General features: G+C 41.7%; 1 protein-coding gene across 1 annotated transcript; it reads left to right on the top strand.

The window, feature by feature from the left end:
* Positions 1 to 12,399: 12,399 nt before the first annotated feature.
* On the top strand, positions 12,400 to 19,287 carry LOC133566802 (isotocin-neurophysin IT 1-like). The gene is made up of 3 exons (XM_061919508.1): positions 12,400 to 12,608; positions 14,446 to 14,650; positions 18,992 to 19,287. Exons 1-3 carry the CDS (start codon positions 12,489 to 12,491, stop codon positions 19,135 to 19,137), a joined length of 471 nt encoding a protein of 156 aa, XP_061775492.1. The 5' UTR covers positions 12,400 to 12,488; the 3' UTR covers positions 19,138 to 19,287.
* The last annotated feature ends 1,697 nt before the right edge of the window (positions 19,288 to 20,984 follow it).

Genomic DNA, 20,984 nt, shown 5'->3' with positions numbered 1-20,984 from the left:
ATCCCCTCCAAAAAAGGAGGACTAATGAAGCAATTAACATTTGGGGACATCAGGGTCATGGTAGGTTGCTACCATGACAAGCCTCCCCAAACCCTGAGTATCTAAAATGCAGTTAAAATTGAGGGGTGAATGAGCAGGGGACAAGTCAGGAGGACTGGAGTCCATAAGAGGCATTCTCAACCCTGTCACACCTTCCCACAGGCCAGTCCCTCAAAGTCCTTTAAGTAGGAGGAGCGAAGACCCAGACACAGCCCACAAAGCGCCCTCCCCCCAGTCCATGCTGGAGGCAACCAAGATCAATGACCAGGAGGCTGACCCCCACAACCCAGGACGAGGCTGAAAGCTACTGTAGTGACTTGTGCTGTTTAACAGAGCATTGTCCTTAATTGGGTTTCATTGTGGACACGATGTCTAGCACAGCCGGTTTTACATCAATTTAAATTGGCTGAGTCACGCAAGGATCCATTCATCCATCCATTTTTCTACCGCTTATTCCCTTTGGTGTTGCGGGGGGCGCTGGTGCCTATCCCAGCTACAATTGGGCGGAAGGCGGTGTACACCCTGGACAAGTCGCCATCTCTTCACAAGGCCAACACAGATAGACAGACAACATTCACACTCACATTCACACACTAGGGCCAATTTAGTGTTGCCAATCAACCTTGCCAATCACGCAAGGATGTCTAGGTAAATGTCTACAATATATGGATAATCCTTTGAAGTCACAGATGGCAAAAACGTCACAGAAAGAGCAAATTCCAAAAGGACCATTTGGAGGAAGTATGAAGGAAGGCAAACATTTTTTTTTTTTTTTTATATATTTTCGCAATGCGGGCTTCACGGTGGCAGAGGGGTTAGTGCGTCTGCCTCACAATACAAAGTTCCTGCAGTCCTGGGTTCAAATCCAGGCTCGGGATCTTTCTGTGTGGAGTTTGCATGTTCTCCCCGTGAATGCGTGGGTTCCCTCCGGGTACTCCGGCTTCCTCCCACTTCCAAAGACATGCACCTGGGGATTGGTTGATTGGCAACACTAAATTGGCCCTAGTGTGTGAGTGTGAGTGTGAATGTTGTCTGTCTATCTGTGTTGGCCCTGCGATGAGGTGGCGACTTGTCCAGGGTGTACCCTGCCTTCTGCCCGATTGTAGCTGAAATAGGCGCCAGCGCCCCCCGCGACCCCGAAAGGGAATAAGCGGTAGAAAATGGATGGATTTTCGCAATGCCCCCCTGGTTTGACTTGAAATTTACAGAATTTATGCATATCCCAAATACATATAAGCAGGTACCATCAGGTAAATAAAGTTAGTCAAACACATCAGCAGGAACTTCTCCATATTTTCATGGATACATGTCCACAGTTATTTTAACATCCTAGGCTGGTGTTAGTCTCCTCCCGCTTCAGCGTGGTGCTGACTAGCAGTGATTCATACTTTTTCTTCAACTCGACTACACACTCGATCATGTTTTTGAATATTTTCTTCTTTAATTCAAATAATATCATCAAATTCGTCTTATGAGCACTGTCCTTCACGCAGTTCACTGTGATATTTGCTCGACTCATTAATTTGTATTTCAAATTTATGCTTGTAACTTAAAGTATAACAACTAGCAGAGAGGCGGTTCTTACCTCTAAACACCATTAAATTGGGGCACCTTTTAATTTAATTAACACTGTACTTTCAAACCTTGACAACCCAAACAATGTTTACTAGACAAACCAGCACAATTTATGACAGTAGTGTTTTAATATGTTTGTATTTGCAGTGACAAGGGTCCAGCTTCACGCAATATTTTTTGTTCAAATAAAATTCTCTTTTTCCAGCATCAATAAATTCTAAATACAGTAGGAATGGAAATATTTGGAGCCATCAAACAGATTTGGATTGGTGATTTCCCAAAAAATCCTTAAAAAACAAATCTGCACATTAGAGAGCACATTATAAAGCCTAAAGTTAGTGAGTAGAGGCGTCATCAGCCAACTTATGCTTCTGCTCAGAATGAGATGGCAAGTCATTTTGGCGGCTGTAATTGAACTCATATCATTGATAGAGCGAGACTGTCCTCTTTGGTTTCTGGTGCATCATTAGCTGTGTTAATTAGCTCATGAGACCAATTAACCTAAGGTCCTGGACAATGTGCTTCAATCCAGGCAAAATGATTAAGGAATTTAGATTATGCATGGGAAGCAAGTCTTATCGTAGGACCCACGTGTTCTACGCAGACTATAAAAAACATAAGGATTGACCTGAACTAGGATCAAAATAGACTTGATAAGATGAGACATAGCTGGGAGAACTATTTGGTTTGTGACCCACCAATCAAATCTTAGTCTTGAATATGAGATCGTCAATAAAAAAATTATGATTTATGTGTATCTGTATTTCATCTAAAAAAGGCAAGCATTATTAGCATACAGTACACAAAAGCTTTTAGCATATTGACTTAGAGCAGGGGGCCCCAGGGTCAAAATCAGGCTTGCGGGGAGTCCCACGTTTAAAAAAATTATTTAAAAAATAGCCTTTTTTTTAATTATTATTATTTTTAATCCGTCCTTTGTAATCCATGTTCTACTGTTTATTACTTTCGGTGTCCCCTAGCTGCTCAGGAAAATCATATTGTCTAAAAATGCATTTTTCTATCGATAATGTGACTTCAAGTACGCACTCTTTCAGTCAATTAGTGTGCGAGGAATATACATATACATATATACTGTACATACATAACTATATAACATATGTATATATATATAGCATATATATATGTGTGTATATATATGTATAATATATATATATATATATATATATATATATATATATATATATATGTGTGTATATATATATATATATATAAATATAAATATATAAATATATATATATATATATATATATATATATATATATATATATATATATATATATATATATATATATATATATATAGTATATATATTATGGGTGTGGGAAAAAATCGATTCGAATACGAATCTAATCGTTTACGTTGTGCTATCCAGAATCGATTCTCATTTTTAAAAAATCTATTTATTTTTTTTTTTTTATCAATCCAACAAACCACCTACACAGCAATACCACAACAATGCAATCCAATTCCAAAACCAAACCTGACCCAGCAACACTCAGAACTGCAATAAACAGAACAATTGAGAGGAGACAAACACGACACAGAACAAACCAAAAGTACTGAAACAAAAATGAATATTATCAACAACAGTATCAATATTAATTATAATTTCAGCATAGCAGTGATTAAAAATCCCTCATTGACATTATTATTGGACATCTATAAAAATAATAAAAAAAGAACAGTAGTGTCACAGTGGCTTACACTTGCATCGCATCTCATAAGCTTGACAACACACTGTGTCCAATGTTTTCACAAAGATAAAATAAGTCATATTTTCGGTTCGTTTAATAGTTAAAATAAATTTACATTATTGCAATCAGTTGATAAAACATGGTCCTTTACAATTATAAAAGCTTTTTTTTTTTTTCAAATGTACTACTCTGCTAGCATGTCAGCAGACTGGGGTAGATCCTGATGAAATCCTATGTATTGAATGAATACAGAATCGTTTTGAATCGGAAAAATATCGTTTTTGAATCGAGAATCGAATTGAATCGAAAAAATCGATATATTATCGAATCATGACCCCAAGAATCGATATTGAATCGAATCGTGGGACACCCAAAGATTCACAGCCCTAATATATATATATATATATATATATATATATATATATATATATATATATATATATATATATATATATATATATATATATATATATATATATATAGAGAGAGAGAGAGAGAGAGAGAGAGAGAGAGAGAGAGATTACAGGCCAAAGGTTTGGACACACCTCCTCATTTCAATGTGTTTTCTTTATTTTCATGACTATTTACGTTGTAGATTGTCACTGATAGCATCAAAACAATGACACATGTAAAGTGACAACCGTTTTAGGTGACGACCTCTTGAAGCTCATCGAGAGAATGACAAGAGTGTGCAAAGTAGTAATCAGAGCGAAGGGTAGCTATTTTGAAGAAACTAGAATACAAAACATGTTTTCAGTTATTTCACCTTTTTTTCTTAAGCACATAACTCTACATGTGTTCATTCATAGTTGTGATGCCTTCAGTGACAATCTACAATGTAAATAGGCATGAAAATAAAAAAAACACACTGATATGAGAAGGTGCGTCCAAACTTTTGGCCAGCTATATATATATATATATATATATATATATATATCAGTGACGTGCAGTGAGGTTTGAGGTTTGACATTTACAAACACGACAGTATGATGCAATGGCACAAGCTCAAAATCACAAAAACACACAGGATGGTGCTAGAATGAAATATTTCAACACACTTAGCACACAATTAATACAGCACTGCAGAGCAGACCCTAGACTAGGGGTCCCCAAACACATTTTTTTCTTTATTTTTTTTAACTTGGGACTTTCCACAGCCGGATTTTGGACGCTGGCGGGGTGCATCCAGCCCGCGGGCCGTAGTTTGGGGACCCCTCCACTAGACATTATATCTTACCTTTACTTGTAAGTAAAGTCCATTCGCCTTTCCTTCTGGACGAAAATCTCTATGACTTTGTTATAGAAGTCCTTTTTCTCTTTTTCTTTGAGTTTTAAAAGTCTCTCTTTCTCAATTCAGATAATTGCCACGAAATGCAAGCTCCAGTTTCCCCAAAAAGCAAGTGGTCAGTTCTTTTAATATCTCACCATTTTCATCCACATTGGCATAGTGGATTCTAATATTTAGTCTCATTTAGAGCCAGATCAATACGGTACTCTCGCTCAGGGCCTCAACACACATTACTGTCGTCACGAATGGCCTTCAGCTCATCAAAGCTCTGCTCCTCCCACCATCACCCCCACCAACTACAGCATTTCATTAAAGGACTTAAAGGACTCCAAGGACATCAAAGGACTCAAAGAACATCACAGGACTTCATCTATGGCCCTCTCCATCTGAGAGGAGGATCTATGCCGGCAGTTCTAGAAGCTGAACACGCGGAACCGGCTCCTGTCTTCACTGACATTTTAAACACCTCTCTCGAGCTATGCCGCATGCCGTCCTGCTTCAAGACCTACAGGCCGATGGCGCTGACGTCTGTGGTCATGAAGTCCTTTGAGCGCTTGGTCCTCCCCCACTTCAAGGACATCACCGCCCCCTTCCTGGACCCACTGCAGTTTGCCTACAGAGCCAACAGGTCTGTGGATGATACAGTGAACCTGGCCCTCCACTTCATTTTGGAGCATCTGGACTCCCCGGTAACCTACGGCAGGATCCTATTTGTGGACTTCAGCTCTGCCTTCAACACCATCCTCCCTGGACTGCTATTAGACAAGCTCTACCAGCTCAGCGTGCCCGACTCCCTCTGCAGTTGGAGCAATGACTTCCTAATGGACCGAAGACATCACGTGTGGCTGGGGAAAATTGTCTCGGACAGTTGAACTACGAACACTGGCACTCCTCAGGACTATGTACTTTCCTCCTGGCTCTTCACCCCGTATACAAACTGCTGCACCTCCAGTCATCAGTCGGTAAAGCTGCTCAAGTTTGAGGACGACACTACTCTCATCAGACTCATCCCTATTTGAAAGCGGTTAGACCGGCTGGCGTCCTCGTGCAGCCTCAACAACCTGGAGCTGAACGCCCAGAAGACAGTGGAGATGATCTTGGACTTCAGGAAAGTGAAATCCCCATCATCCCCCCTCACCCTGATTGACTCTCCCACCCCCGTCTCCATTGTGGACTCCATCCGTTTCTGGGGCACCACCATCACCCAGGACCTCGAGAGAGGTCTTATCAAGAAAGCCCAGCAGAGATTTTCTTCCTGCAGCAGCTGAAGAAACTGAAGGTGCCGACCGAGATGCAGGTGCAGTTCTACTCAGCCATCATTGAGTCCATCCTCACCTCCTCCATCACCGTGTGGTTCTACGGCACCACAGTCCAGGACAAGCACCGACTGCAGCGCATGGTATGTGCTGCTGTGAAGGTTATTGGCTGCAAACTCACCCCCCTCCAGGACCTGTTCTCCTCCCAGACCAGGAGGTGTGGGGGGACGGATCACAGACGACTCTTCTCACCCTGGACACAAACTATTCTCCACTCCCCCTCAGGCGGGAGACTACCTCCCGCCACCTGAACAGTGTTTTCCTTTCGGCCATCAGGCACAGTCCTGGGTTCAATCCCGGGCTCAGGATCTTTCTGTGTGGAGTTTGCATGTTCTCCCTGTGACTGCGTGGGTTTCCTCCAAGTACTCCGGCTTTCTCCCACCTCCAAAGACACACACCTGGGGATAGGTTGATTGGCAACACTAAATTGGCCCTAATGTGTGAATGTGAGTGTGAATGTTGTCCGTCTATCTGTGTTGGCCCTGCCATTTGTCCAGGGTGTAACCTGCCTTCCGACCGATTGTAGCTGAGATAGGCACCAGCGCCCCCCGGGACCCAAAGGGACAAGTGGTAGAAAATGGATGGATGAATATACAGCCAAGCCCCCCGGCCAAATCGTTTTTATCCAAGGCGGCCCCCAAGTCATAAAGTTTGGGGACCCCTGACTTAGAGTAACTACAATTTTTGAAGTCGGCAGTCATGTTTTTATATTTTAGTTGTACCAAAGGTTGAAACTCATACAGTACAAATTGACACGTCTCAATCCCAAGAAGTCTTGAATGCAGCATAAATCTTCAGTGGAGAGCTACATCCAAAGATCAAAAGTATGATGGATAAGAAAAGCAAACTCAACATCATTCAAAGCAAGTTATCTATCAATTTGTATGTAATAAAACAAATATGAAATTAAATGCATAGGTAATTGTTTAATAATATCATAAGCTATTATACCATAAAATGTTGATATACCCACGTTTATATTTACTTTTACAAGCTGCCCGGAGACTGCAAAGTGGTCTCAATGAAAACTAATTTAGCCCCTTAACCACAAAGAAGCAGATGATAATTGAAGAAGGGCTGTTTTTTCATCCATGTCATCCAGACATGCCCGTGTTTCTCCTTCTACTTGTACAGACGCTTGTGGTAATCACATGTGAATATCTTAAGGCAGGGGTCAGCAACCCAAAATGTTGAAAGAGCCATATTGGACCAAAAATACAGAAAACAAATCTGTCTGGAGCCGCAAATAATGAAAGCTGTATATAATGTTATAATGAAAGCAACTCGTGACGTAAGTATCTATATTTGCTAAAATAGCCTACTATCAAAATGACTATGTGTCGCAGGCTGAAGCAAATCTTCGTTGACGGAAATGTTGAAATTGAATATCTATTCTACACATTTTTACAACATTAGCCACCATTAGTAAATCAGAGGCCACTCAGAATGAGATTACCCCTGGAAATTACTGGCTTTTAATGGCCAAAGGTATATAGTAGATCTGTGTGTCCAAGTTAAAGGAAACGGCAGGCTGTCTTCTTTTAATGGATTTATTATAATCTGTGGCAAGCTAGGTAATGTTTGCTGTGGTCTGGAACAACATGGCACACAAACAAATATCTGAAATGCAGCCAATACTACACACATATATACGAATGCAGCTGAGATAGGCTCCAGCACCCCCTGTGACCCCAAAAGGGACAAGCGGTAGAAAATGGATGGATGGATATTGTGTTATGAGACATACAAAACTAAACACAAACTGTTGCGTAACTAGGGTGACTTCAAGAACCGCCAAAATTAGCAGGACAAAACGATGTTCACCAAATACTCTCATCAGTGAATCATACACACAAATATAATAAACAGTGGCCTTTCTAACAATTGGGAACAAAAGGTTTGTGTCATGTTTTTCCTCAAACAAAAAACATACTAAAAGAAAAAAAAAATGTTATCCCCCATCTTTTTCCATTTTCAATCATCTTAAAAAAAAATGCTCCAGGGAGCCACTAGGGTGGCACTAGAGAGCCGCATGCGGCCCGAGAGCCGCAGGTTGTTGATATTCGCCTTAAGAGAAGGAAACGCGCGATTGCAGCTTTTTGGGATACAACACATCTCAAACGGCAACATAGCAATGTTGAGCGACGGTTTTGGATTAGGCCTGAAAGAACGGCAGCCTGGTGGGATATGTCTGTCAACGAGTGTGTTCTGCCAGAGGAATGGCAAGAGAACTTTCCAATGTCCAGGTCAGCTGTGATTCTAAATACCGAAAAATTCCGACCATTTGTCGAAGGAGAGACCACGAGAACACGGGCTCCCGTGGATGGGGGAAAACTACGGAAAACAACGAATACATTTGCACTGACAAAGCAGACTGTATCAATTATTGTCCGCCATGTATGTCGAGCGATTACTCAACGTCTAGGTCCAGAGTATATAAAGTAACCAAAAACAAATGGACAATGAAGGTGAAGGCAAAATAGTGAGGAGTGTCCTGACCAGGGACGGCATGGGGCAGTGGGATAGTGGCCGTGCGCAACCCGAGGGTCCCTGGTTCAATCCCCACCTAGTACCAACCTCGTCACGTCCGCTGTGTCCTAAGCAAGACACTTCACCCTTGCTCCTGATGGGTGCTAGTTAGCGCCTTGCAGGGCAGCTCCCTCCATCAGTGTGTGAATGTGTGTGTGAATGGGTAAATGTGGAAGTAGTGTCAAAGCGCTTTGAGTACTTTGAAGGTAGAAAAGTGCTATACAAGTACAACCCATTTATCATGTATTATCATTTATGACAAGTTCCCTAGATTGACTGTTGTAAAATGTTCTTTATCACATTGTTTACTTTCACATGTCCATTAAACATTTGATTAATTTATGATGGCTCAGGTGTGATTCACTACAATAGGGCCCCACAGCACACTGGATTCCAGTTAATTTAAATACCAACGCACTGGATATTGTTCAGATAAGTTACATTTAATTCAATAACTTGCACACAAAACAACACTGCAAACAAACTTAAAAGGCACACAAAGCACAGCAAACTATTTACAATGTAGTGAAGTGCAGCTTGTTATGTACTGAGAAGGGAAGGAGGTGACAATCAGGGCAGAACTGTGGTTTCACAAGGTTTATTTAAATCTTTGATGATTACGTAGCGTGTGTATGCTACTCTATGTGAATGAGTGTAGACTGTGAAATATTAATAGTGTAAATGTTACCAGGGCTTGTTGTCTGTGATTGTTGGTTGTATTCTTTGTCGAACCAAGAGGGGCAGGGCGAAGAGACAGTTTGTGGACAGGAGCGAGGCAGCGTGGTCCGGGTCCGAGCAGGGAGGTTCGTGGATCAACGAAGGCAGTCAGGAATCCGAATGGTAGTGATGGGTCAGGCAACACCGATGCATCGGCGCATGCGTCGAGCTCATAGAGCAAAACCCTGTGTCGGTGCGGGTACCGCTTTTAAAAAGTCACGTGACCTATCATGAGCTGTTTCGGTCACGGGACCGATACGCGAACTGTGTCGACCCATCAACCCATCACTACCGGATGGATGTCGAGTGACAAGTCACGATCACGGAAGACAAGGAAGTCACTGTGGAAGACACAAGGGACATGAACCAGGGAGACACGGGAGAGAGAGAGCACGGGGAAAGGGAACGCCAGACGTGATGCTTACTGGAAGGTTAGCGACGTTCTGGCAAAATTTCCTCCGGTCCGCTGGTCTTTATGCCGCTCCCTCTCGTCAAGACCAGATGTGCTGATTACCGATTGTCTGCAGGCTCGTTGCTGCGTGGGCGTGCTGCGCTCAGCGTGAGCAGGGGCGTATCTGAGTGCACTGCCAGAGGAGGTGCCGGCAGCTCCATTTGCCGAGGAAACTTGGGTTCGACTCCTCGCCGTGACACAGCTCTTCACACTGAAGAGAAATGCACGGCAAATTGTGTACACATTAGGTCAGAGGTGTATTGCATATCACAGCAGCAGCATTAAGGCTGCAGCTATTGATGATTTTAGTCATCAAGTAATCTATCGATCAGTTTGTTCAAATAATTGAGTAATCAAATTCAAACATACTTTCTAAATTGTTTTGAGTTCCACTAATTAACAATTTTTTTTTTCAAGATGGCGCCACTGTAGTGGCTGCTGGTGGCAGGAGCTCTGTGCCCATGTGTCATCCTTTTGTGTTCCTGCTGATTCCCTGTTGTGTTTTTGCCTTTTGGTTGGGGACCCTTTAGGACTGTGTGACAAGGGGTGGCACTTTCGTGACTTCTGCAGTGCTTTTTAGTGATCTTCTGGATCTGCCTCCTGGGAGCCTTTTGGCCATGGACACCAGCTGCTGGGTCTTTGCCACACCGGAGTCAGTTTGTAGAGACTGGAGGAGATGTGGATGAAGAGACAGGGCTGCGGAGCCGGGACGGACAAGCTTCACAGTGTCTTGGCTGAATGAGCTGGTGTCGGACACCGCGGTCTCCTTGGATGCATCCTCGCTCATCCATGCGGACTGGACATTGGCCGAGAGTTAGTGGGCGGCCGAGGGTGGAGTCGGCTCTCTTGGTTGCTTTGTTGGGTCTGTTCCTGTCTCTGGCCATGTTCCTCTCACCTCAGCAAACGATGGCGTGGTACACCGTAGAGGCCATCAGAGTGAATACGTTGTATTTATTTAATTTTTTGTTTGTTTGTTTTTACTTTCCTAGCTGTATGTAGGAATGGCTTGTTGCATCAACTCTGCTCTTTTAATGTCTTTAATATATTTTGCGTTCTTTGATGTTTGATGTTTCCCTCTTTCACACATGTTTATGTGTGCTGTGGCTATTGGGATTTTTTCCTTGGGCTTAGTCTTGGTCCCCTCTCCAGGGGTAAAAATAAAAATAGTAAATGGTTGTACTTGTATAACACTTTTCTACCCCTTTTTAAGGAGCCCAAAGCTCTTTGACAATATTTCCACACTCACCCATTCACACACTGATGGCGGGAGCTGCCATGCAAGGCGCTAACCAGGATTGATTGATTGATTGATACTTTTATTAGTAGATTGCACAGTTCAGGACAGATTCCGTACAATAGACCACTAAATGGTAACACTCGAATACGTTTTTCAACTTGTTTAAGTCGGGGTCCACGTTAATCAATTCATGGTAACCCATCAAGAGCAAGGGTGAAGTGTTTTGCCCAAGGACACAATAGACGTGACTAGGATGGTAGAAGGTGGGGATTGAACCAGTAACCCTCAGATTGCTGGTACAGCCACTCTCCCAACTTCGCCAAGCCGAGTTGAGTTCATACCAAAATGGATACATGGATGATACAGCAGAGGATTGGGAGAATGTCATGTGGTCAGATGAAACCAAAAGAGAACTTTTTGATATAAACTCTACTCGTCGTGTTTGGAGGAAGAAGAATACTGAGTTGCATCCCAAGAACACCACACCTACTGTGAAGCATGGGGGTGGAAACATCATGCTTTGGGGCTGTTTTTCTGCTAAGGGGACAGGACGATTGATCCGTGTTAAGGAAAGAATGAATGGGGCCATGTATCGTGAGATTTTGAGCCAAAACCTCCTTTCATCAGTGAGATCTTTGAATGGTTGACCAAATACTTATTGTCCACCATAATTTACAAATAAATTCTTTAAAATTCCTACAATGTGAATTCCTGGATTTTTTTCACATTCTGTCTCTCACAGTTGAAGTGTACCTATGATGAAAATTACAGACCTCTGTCATCATTTTAAGTGGGAGAACTCGCACAATCGGTGGCTGACTAAATACTTTTTTGCCTACTGTACATATTGCATCATTATGCCTCATTTGTAAGTATATTTCAGGTCATTTAGTTTCCGAATGTAATATAGCTTTTAATTTTTTGCGACTCCAGACAGATTTTTTTTTTGTATTTTTGGTCCAATATGGCTCTTTCAACATTTTGGGTTGCCTACTCCTGGTATAGTTGAAAACATCACTGGATATCATAATGGCAGCTATGCTTCCCATCTTAGAAATCTAAAAAAAAAAATATTTGGGCATGTCCGGCGGGCCAGATTGAAAAGCTTAACGGTCCCAGGTCTGATTTACAGTATATATGTTGCAAACAATAAAACTGCACCTTCGGGAATCAAAACTTCAAGTGCCTTCCGTACGTTGAAACCCAAGACACTTGTTAGTCACAAGATGCATGCTATTAAAGGGGCTATTAAAGAACCTTGACAGTTCTTCCCCTACTTGATTATTAAAATGATTTCCCTGTACTCCCCAGCTTCTGTATAATGTCACCTTGCTGACCTCTCTGGCTTCCTGCCGTGTAGAACATGCACAGTCACACACGCCGATGATTGGCGAGGCACATGGGGTGCTGCCCTTTGACCTGCTCGGCGGTCAGCTCCATCACCAAGCGACTCATTAAAGAGCTTTAAGTGGCTTTTGGGTTTCAGTGGCACTCCTAAAAGGAAGTCGGGGAAGTATATATAAGACATTTCAGCACCACCTGAAGTGTCGGAGTCGTACTAGGAGAACTCTTTTAGCCTCAAGTCTAAACTATTCCTTTTTCGACTCCTATTTCAGCCAAGATGAGCGCCACAGCCGTGTCCATGTGCCTCGTTTTCCTCCTGTCCGTATGCTCAGCCTGCTACATCTCCAACTGTCCCATCGGCGGGAAAAGATCCATCATGGACGCACCGTTGCGCAAGGTGAGCTTTTAAGCATGCTCAAAAATGTCTTCTGTGTCCTCCAGGCTAAACATATAAATAGGTAGAAAACATCTACAACTAAGGTCCTTCAAGACTTTGATGTTTTTTACTGCTCTATTTTGTCATCATTATTGATGGGAAGTCGGTCAGAGTGAAATTTAAGGTAAAACCTGATTTCTAACATGAGAGACCGCAAACGCCCTGCAGCGACTGATAAAGACTGCTGTGTAGATTGGTGATTTTGAACCGTTTCTGAGCCAAGGCACATTTTTTTGCACACCTCCAGCAGAAATCCTTAAAAAACGAAACTCAGTTGACAGTAAAACGTTGTTGTTGCAATTGTTGGACGTGACTTTAAACCATAACCAAACATGCATCAAAATAGCTCTTGTCTCAAAGTAGGTGTACTGTCACCACCTGTCTCATCACACCCTGACTTATTTGGACTTTTTTGCTGTTTTCCTGTGCGTACTGTTTTAGTTCATGCCTTGCGCTCATATTGTGGGGGCTTTTTCTCTTTTTTTGGTATTTTCCTGTAGCAGTTTCATGTCTTCCTATGAGCGATATTTCCCGCATCTACTTTGTTTTAGCAATCAAGAATATTTCTGTTGTTTTTATCCTTCTTTGTGGGTACATTGTTGATTTTCATGTCATGGGATATATATTGTGGACGCCGTCTTTGTTCCACAGTAAGTCTTTGCTGTTGTCCAGCATTCTGTTTTTGTTTACTTTGTAGCCAGTCCAATTTTAGTTTTGTTCTGCACAGCCTTCCCTAAGCTTCAATGCCTTTTGTTTATTTTTAGTTTAACCACTAGATACATTTTGACCTGCACGCCGCCTACCACTATTCCCGACATCTACAAAGCAATTAGCTACAGGCTGCCACCTACTGATATGGAAGAGTATTACACGGTTACTCTGCCGAGGTTTAGACAGCGCCTACACTCAACAACAACACATAATTTGCAGACTATGATGACTGCTGTGCAAAATATATTTTTAACACAAATAGGTCAAATTAGATAATTTCCCACGGCCCACCAGACTGTATCAGTGTGCCGCGGCACAGTGATTGAGAAACACTGGTGTAGGTCACCAATGCCCTCTCTGCAGAGCACCGACTCCGGCAGAGTCCAGGGGAGAGCTGCCTCCATCCTTAATGACTCCCCCTATTCCCAACACGGACTCTTCCCTCTTCTGTCCTACGGCCGGAGGTACAAAAGTGGTTAGAGTGTCCGCCCTGAGATCGGTAGGTTGTGAGTTCAAATCCCGGCCGAGTCATACCAAAGACTATAAAAAAAATGGGACCCATTACCTTCCTGCTTGGCACTCATGCATTAAGGATTGGAATTAGGGGTTAAATCACCAAAAATGATTCCCGGGCGTGGCACCGCTGCTGCCCACTGCTCCCCTCACCTCCCAAGGGATGATCAAGGGTGATGGGTCAAATACAGAGAATAATTTCGCCACACCTAGTGTGTGTGTGACAATCATTGGTACTTTAACTTTAAAAGTGGGAAATGCAGATGTTTCAGACTTAAAAGCTCATGCTTTCTTTACAGCTGATAGGATTTTACAATGAACAAACAATAAATGACAATGACTGGACCTTCCATGTTTACATCTCAACTGATCATAAATAATCGTACAGCCCCTTTTGCGCTCTTTTTCAATTTATAAGTATTATGAACTGTTTTTTTAATGTACTTTTAATTCATTTTTTTAATTAAAATGTGCACCACCTGGCATTTTCTAAGGACCGCAAGTAAGAATTTAATGGTTTTCACTGCAAAATGACAGTAAACTTTGAATTGAATTCAACTGTGTTTGCTTCCAGTGTATGTCATGTGGCCCCGGGGATAGGGGGCGCTGTTTCGGCCCCAACATCTGCTGCGGCGAAGGCTTTGGCTGCTTGTTAGGCTCTCCGGAAACAGCCCACTGCCTGGATGAGAACTACCTGCTCACCCCATGCCAGGCGGGAGGCAAACCCTGCGGATCCGAGGGTGGACGCTGCGGCGCTTTAGGACTCTGCTGCGACGCAGGTATGTAGTTTCTCATACATTTGCACTTCCAGGTTAGCTTACTACGGTTGAAATTATCAATTGGTATTTTTATATTTTTGTTGCCTTGTTTTACAAGTTCCCCAACTAACGAGTATTTTGAGAAATGTGCTGTCTCTCTGCTAATTATATTACGTTAACGGCCTACTGAAATTAGATTTTCTTATTAAAACGGGGATAGCAGGTCAATTCTATGTGTCATACTTGATCATTTCGCGATATTGCCATATTTTTGCTGAAAGGATTTAGTAGAGAACATCCACGATAAAGTTTGCAACTTTTGCTTGCTAACAGAAAAGCCTTGCCTCTACCGGAAGTCGCAGACGATGACGTCACATGTTGATGGCTCCTCACATATTCACATTGTTTCTACTGGGAGCCTCCAACAAAAACAGCTATTCTGACCGAGAGAACGACAATTTCCCAATTAATTTGAGCGAGGATGAAAGATTCGTGTTTGAGGATATCTTGATCGCGACGGACTAGAAAAAAAAAAAAAAGTTTTAAAAAAAAAACGCAATTGCATGGGGACGGATTCAGATGTTTTTAGACACATTTACTAGGATAATTCTGGGAAATCCCTTATCTTTCTATTGTGTTGCTAGTGTTTTAGTGAGTTTAATAGTACCTGATAGTCGGAGGTGTGTGTCCACGCGTGTGTTGACGTGCAGTGTCTCAGGGAAGTCGACGGCAGCTTTATGAGCAGCACAAGCTCAGCTGATCTCCGGTAAGAAGCGACTTTTTACCACAATTTTCTCACCGAAGCCTGGCGGTTGAAATTCAGTCAGGATCCATGTTCGCTGTGATCCATACTAAAGTTTCACCTCTGTGAATTTTAAACAAGGAATCACTGTGTGTTTGTGTGGCTAAAGGCTAAAGCTTCCCAACTCCATCTTTCTACTTTGACTTCTCCAATATTAATTGAACAAATTGCAAAGGATTCAGCAACACAGATTTCCAAAATACTGTGTAATTATGCCGTTAAAGCAGACGACTTTTAGCTGTGTGTGTGTGTGTGTGTGTGTGTGCAGCGCTCATATTTCCTAACAGCCCCTGACGTCAAGCGTACACGTCATCATTACGCGACGTTTTCAAGAAAAAACTCCCGGGAAATATAAAATTGCAATTTAGTAAACTAAAAAGGCCGTATTGGCATGTGTTGCAATGTTAATATTTCATCATTGATGTATAAACTATGAAACTGCGTGGTGGGTAGTAGTGGGTTTGCAGTAGGCCTTTAAAGGTGAACTGCACTTAGATTTGGAATTTTGCCTATCATTAACAATCCCAAAGTAAGACAAAAACACATACGTTTTTCTATTTTTACGCATTCTTATTTGTAATATACGGCAAGTACATGGTGGTTTACGATGCAACTAATGGGGCTACTAAGCCACCTACTCAGTGGACTAGTGGTTAGAGCAGGGGTAGGGAACCTATGGCTCTAGAGCCAGATGTGGCTCTTTTGATGACCGCATCTCGCTCTCAGATAAATCTTAGCCGACATTGCTTAACACAATAAGTAATGAATAATTCCGCTGGTAATCACGATGTTAAAAATAACTTTCAAAATATAAAACATTCTCATGCATTTTAATCTACCGCACCTGTTCAAGAAATAACAATGTTATTATAAAATGAATTGGAGACTTATTATAATCTAAAAATGTTGGTCTTACTTAAAAAATGTGCGCATTTAGTTGTATTCAGTGTTAAAAAATATGATATGGCTCTCACGGAAATACATTTAAAAATATTTGGCTTTCATGGCTCTCTCAGCTAAAAAGGTTCCAGACCCCTGGATTAGAGTGTCCCCCTGAGATCGGTAGATTGTGAGTTCAAACCCCGGCCAAGTCAAACCAAAGGTTATAAAAATGGGACCCATTACCTCCCTGCTTGGCACTCAGCATCACGGGTTGGAATTGGGGGTTAAACCACCAAAATTATTCGCGGGCGCAGCCGCTGCTGCTCACTGCTCCCCTCACCTTCCAGGGGTGAACAAGGGCATGGGTGAAATGCAGAGGACACATTTCACCACACCTAGTGTGTGTGTGACAATCATTGGTACTTTAACTTTAATGGGCGTACACCATATAAGCTCTCTAAAAACATCCAAAAACCGCCAACAATACGCCATTATAATAACTAAGTATGAGCAACATTCTTATGCATTAGCGCTTAGGCAGACGAAATACGATTACAGATAGCTAACCAGCGTATGCAGCTATTGACCTGCAGTGCTAAGCTGCTGAATCGCCTCTAAATTGTTAAAAGTTTGTTCTAGATTATAAATCATGCCTCTCACCTGGATAGTGGCATGGCGTGGTGGGTAGAGCAGCCGTGCCAGAAACTTGAGCGTTTCCCCCAGTGCCGCTTACACTGGTAAATGAATGACGGGTGGTGGTGGTCGTCAGAGGGGACTTGGGTGCAAACTGGCAGCCATGCTTCCGTCAGTCTACCCCAGGTCAGCTGTGGCTGCAAATGTAGCTTACCACCACCAGGTAGAGTGAATGATGGGTTCTGACTTCTCTTAAAGTGTCTCGAAAAGTGCTATATAAATTTAATCCATTATTATTATTATAGTAGAAGGATGTGGCCATAAACAGTTAAATGTTAACTTTTACTAGAGACTTGTCCAGGGTGTAGCCCGCCTTCCGCCCGATTGTAGCTGAGATTCAATTCATAATATAACCCCCTCTTAACTGACTCTGACAATGACAGGTTGCAGCTTGGTCAAAACTACATTTTTCAAACCACAAAATACAAAAAAAAAACCACAGGCCTCTCAAACTTTTTGGCACCTTAGATCGTCAGTTTGATGTTTTTCTTTCCCGTGTTGGGGCTCATTTCTTTCTTTTTTTTTTCTTTTTATTTTGATTGACATCCAGCATCAGACATTTTTATCCATTACATCATATTCACACACATCATATAACTGTTGTCTGGCCTAAATGTCAAAAGTATTTTTTGTTTATATCCTCATCATACCACCCACCCCCAAAAAAGAAAATACAAACATGAAAAAAGCAACAACAAAAAACTAACAGAAAAAAACAAAAACAAACAAAGTGGTATCCACAAATACATCAATTAAAAAAACAATAAATGAATAATACATTAATAATAATAAACAGAAATAAAATAAAATAAATATAAATAAATACATCTATGTATATATACACATACACATACATACATATATACAGTGGGGCAAAAAAGCATTTAGTCAGCCACAGATTGTGCAAGTTCTCCCACTTAAAATGATGACAGAGGTCTGTAATTGTCATCATAGATACACTTCAACTGTGAGAGACGGAATGTGAAAAAAAAAACAGGAATTCACATGTTAGGAATTTTAAAGAATTTATTTGTAAATTATGGTGGTAAATAAGTAGTTGGTCAACCATTCAAAGCTCTCACTGATGGAAGGAGGTTTTGGCTCAAAATCTCACGATACATGGCCCCATTCATTCTTTCCTTAACACGGATCAATCGTCCTGTCCCCTTAGCAGAAAAACAGCCCTAAAGCATGATATTTCCACTCCCATGCTTCACAGTAGGTGTGGTGTTCTTGGGATGCAACTCAGTATTCTTCTTCCTCCAAACACGACAAGTTGAGTTTATAAACTCAACTCGTGAAGCATGGGGGTAGAAACATCATGCTTTGGGGCTGTTTTTCTGCTAAGGGGACAGGACGATTGATCCGTGTTAAGGAAAGAATGAATGGGGCCATGTATCGTGGGATTTTGAGCCAAAACCTCCTTCCATCAGTGAGAGTTTTGAATGGTTGACCAAATACTTATTTTCCACCATAATTTACAAATAAATTCTTTAAAATTCCTACAATGTGAATTCCTGGGTTTTTTTTCCGCATTCTGTCTCTCACAGTTGAAGTGTACCTATGATGAAAATTACAGACCTCTGTCATCATTTTAAGTGGGAGAACTTGCACAATCGGTGGCTGACTAAATACTTTTTTACCCCACTGTATGTATATATATATATATATATATATATATATATATATATATATTTATATATATATATATATATGTATATATATATATATATACATACATATACTCATATAGGGAGTAATCTTTTCATTCCATGTACCTAATACTGTGGCCACCGGGCATTACTATAGCTTAATTTTTATGAAAGTTAAGAAGACACTTTCCAGTTTGTGTAAAGGAGCAATCAACACTGTGAACTCCATTGAATGCTCTTGTGGGAAAGAAAACGACATAAAAGGCTCATAAACCCTGATAAGAAGACACGGTGATAGCACTTACTCCAAATACTACTTTTTCCTTTTCGAAGAGAGCTGCACCGCAGACCAGGCATGCCTGATGGAGGAGGACGCGGACGACCAAGTGGGCCAATACGACGGCGGCGACCAGAGTGACATCATTCTGAGGCTCCTTCATCTGGCCGCTCACGCTTCCCCTCATCGAGGCTCCCAATGAGGCGACGCCGAGGAGGTGGAGGGACGCGTTAGAGTTTTAGTGCATTTTACTAGTTAGTGTCTGTCGGTATATTTTTATTTATCAAAATGAGGATGGTAATGAGAGTCATCCAGCTTTCTTGCATGAAATAAAATGTTGACTGAGTAAAAAGGTGTTGGTCCTTAATCCCTTTGTGTCGTGGAAAAGAACGACTCAGCACAAGCTTATCAGACTACATTGTGACACAAATCAACATTCATCTTTATCGCTCATCTCTGGGGCAGCAATATCGCAGCCCTGTTCCTCCAGCGTTTAGCGCTCACCTTTGATCCATTTGTCACCTGATCCTTCAGGGATGTGCCGATTGATCGGGCACTGATCAGTATCGACCTACTTTCTTGAAAAAGTATGCGATCGCCATTGCCGATTAATGTATTTTAATGCCAATCCCAAATTTTGATCCACTCCTGTTGATGTTGGATTTATTTGTATTCCCCTGGCTGACGAGCGAGCAGCTATCTGTGAATCTCCATGCACAGTGTGCAGCTGTTTCCCTAAGCAGTATCATTTTTCAAATACCATTATCACTGGAGGATTTGGCTAAACATGTTACGCAAGCAAGAGCAGGCATGCTAATATCTAAGCTGGACGCTACGCTGGCTAAAACAACAACAAAAATAAAAGCTTGGTAAAGTTTATTAGTCCAGGGCAGGGGCCTCAAACTCAATTTGCCTGGGGGCAACTGGATACAGAGTCTCGGTGAGGCTGGGCCGCGAGAAAAGATTTTTAAAAAAAAATCTTTTTAAATGTCTTTATTTTTATTTTCAACACCAAATAAAATCAGAATATACATGAACAAAATGATAATTAAGAAATATGAAGCAATGCAAATTAAATAATAAAAAAAAACAAATACAGTTTGAATTGGTCCAGGTCATCAGGGACTGTAACTATTGACGGACAGGTGTCGCGATGTGACTGCAGCCAGGCATGTAAGAAAACCCTCGTCTCCATGGCAACGTCTCTGTCGCTTTCACTCATTTGCCGCTTTTCCACTATTGCATGGGTAGGCAACCCAGAACGTTGAAAGAACCATTTGGGACCCAAATAACACAAAGCTGTCAAGCGGCATTCATATAAAACTTGCGGGCCGCACTAACATTATACTTTCATATTAAAGTGGGGGCCGCAAAATAACGTCTCGTGTCACGTGTCTGAGACCCCTGGTCTAGGGAGAGGATATTATAACAACAACTGTTGGTGTGTCAGCATTGTCACATTCAGTACATAACATTATTTTCTCAAAATAATGTAATGAAGTGAAATTAATAACTCATGTCATGTTCTGCTTATGGTAAAGATTTGTATCCAACTGGGAGAAGGCAAACCACCAAGTTTAATTAAATAGGGGTATTTCAGTTTCAGCACATATTAAGATAAGGCCCCTTAGTTTGATATTCGCAGGTGGACTGGATCGCTTTTTGGACTAAAATATCCAATCCAATCCAATCCACTTTATTTATATAGCACATCTAAATATGCTCTAATTGGGACTTCGGAATGCAAAGGTGATAGCCATATCCTTGAGAAGAGACTACCTGTCTAGCTCAAAGCCAACATTTAAGTTATGACTTAAATGAGTTGTTATGAAGACACTTTCACAGGAACCTCTCCTTACCTGGTCAGGTTGTGTTCTTCTGATTTAACACACACCCAGACGAATGAAGGGACTGTGGTTCGGCCTCTCCAGTTTAGGAGTACCTCTTTTTTTTTTTTTAACTTAACCTCCTCCAGGTGCTCTCGTCCTGAATAATGACGCTCGCTTGTAATAAAGATATTTTTTGTTCAGCAAAGCGTCTCCGACATCT

The sequence above is a fragment of the Nerophis ophidion genome, linkage group LG01 (genome assembly GCF_033978795.1).
Source record: "Nerophis ophidion isolate RoL-2023_Sa linkage group LG01, RoL_Noph_v1.0, whole genome shotgun sequence".
In the NCBI taxonomy this organism is placed as follows: domain Eukaryota; kingdom Metazoa; phylum Chordata; class Actinopteri; order Syngnathiformes; family Syngnathidae; genus Nerophis; species Nerophis ophidion.
The sequence above is the reverse complement of the archived record's forward strand: the minus strand, read 5'-3'. Positions and strand labels throughout refer to the sequence as shown.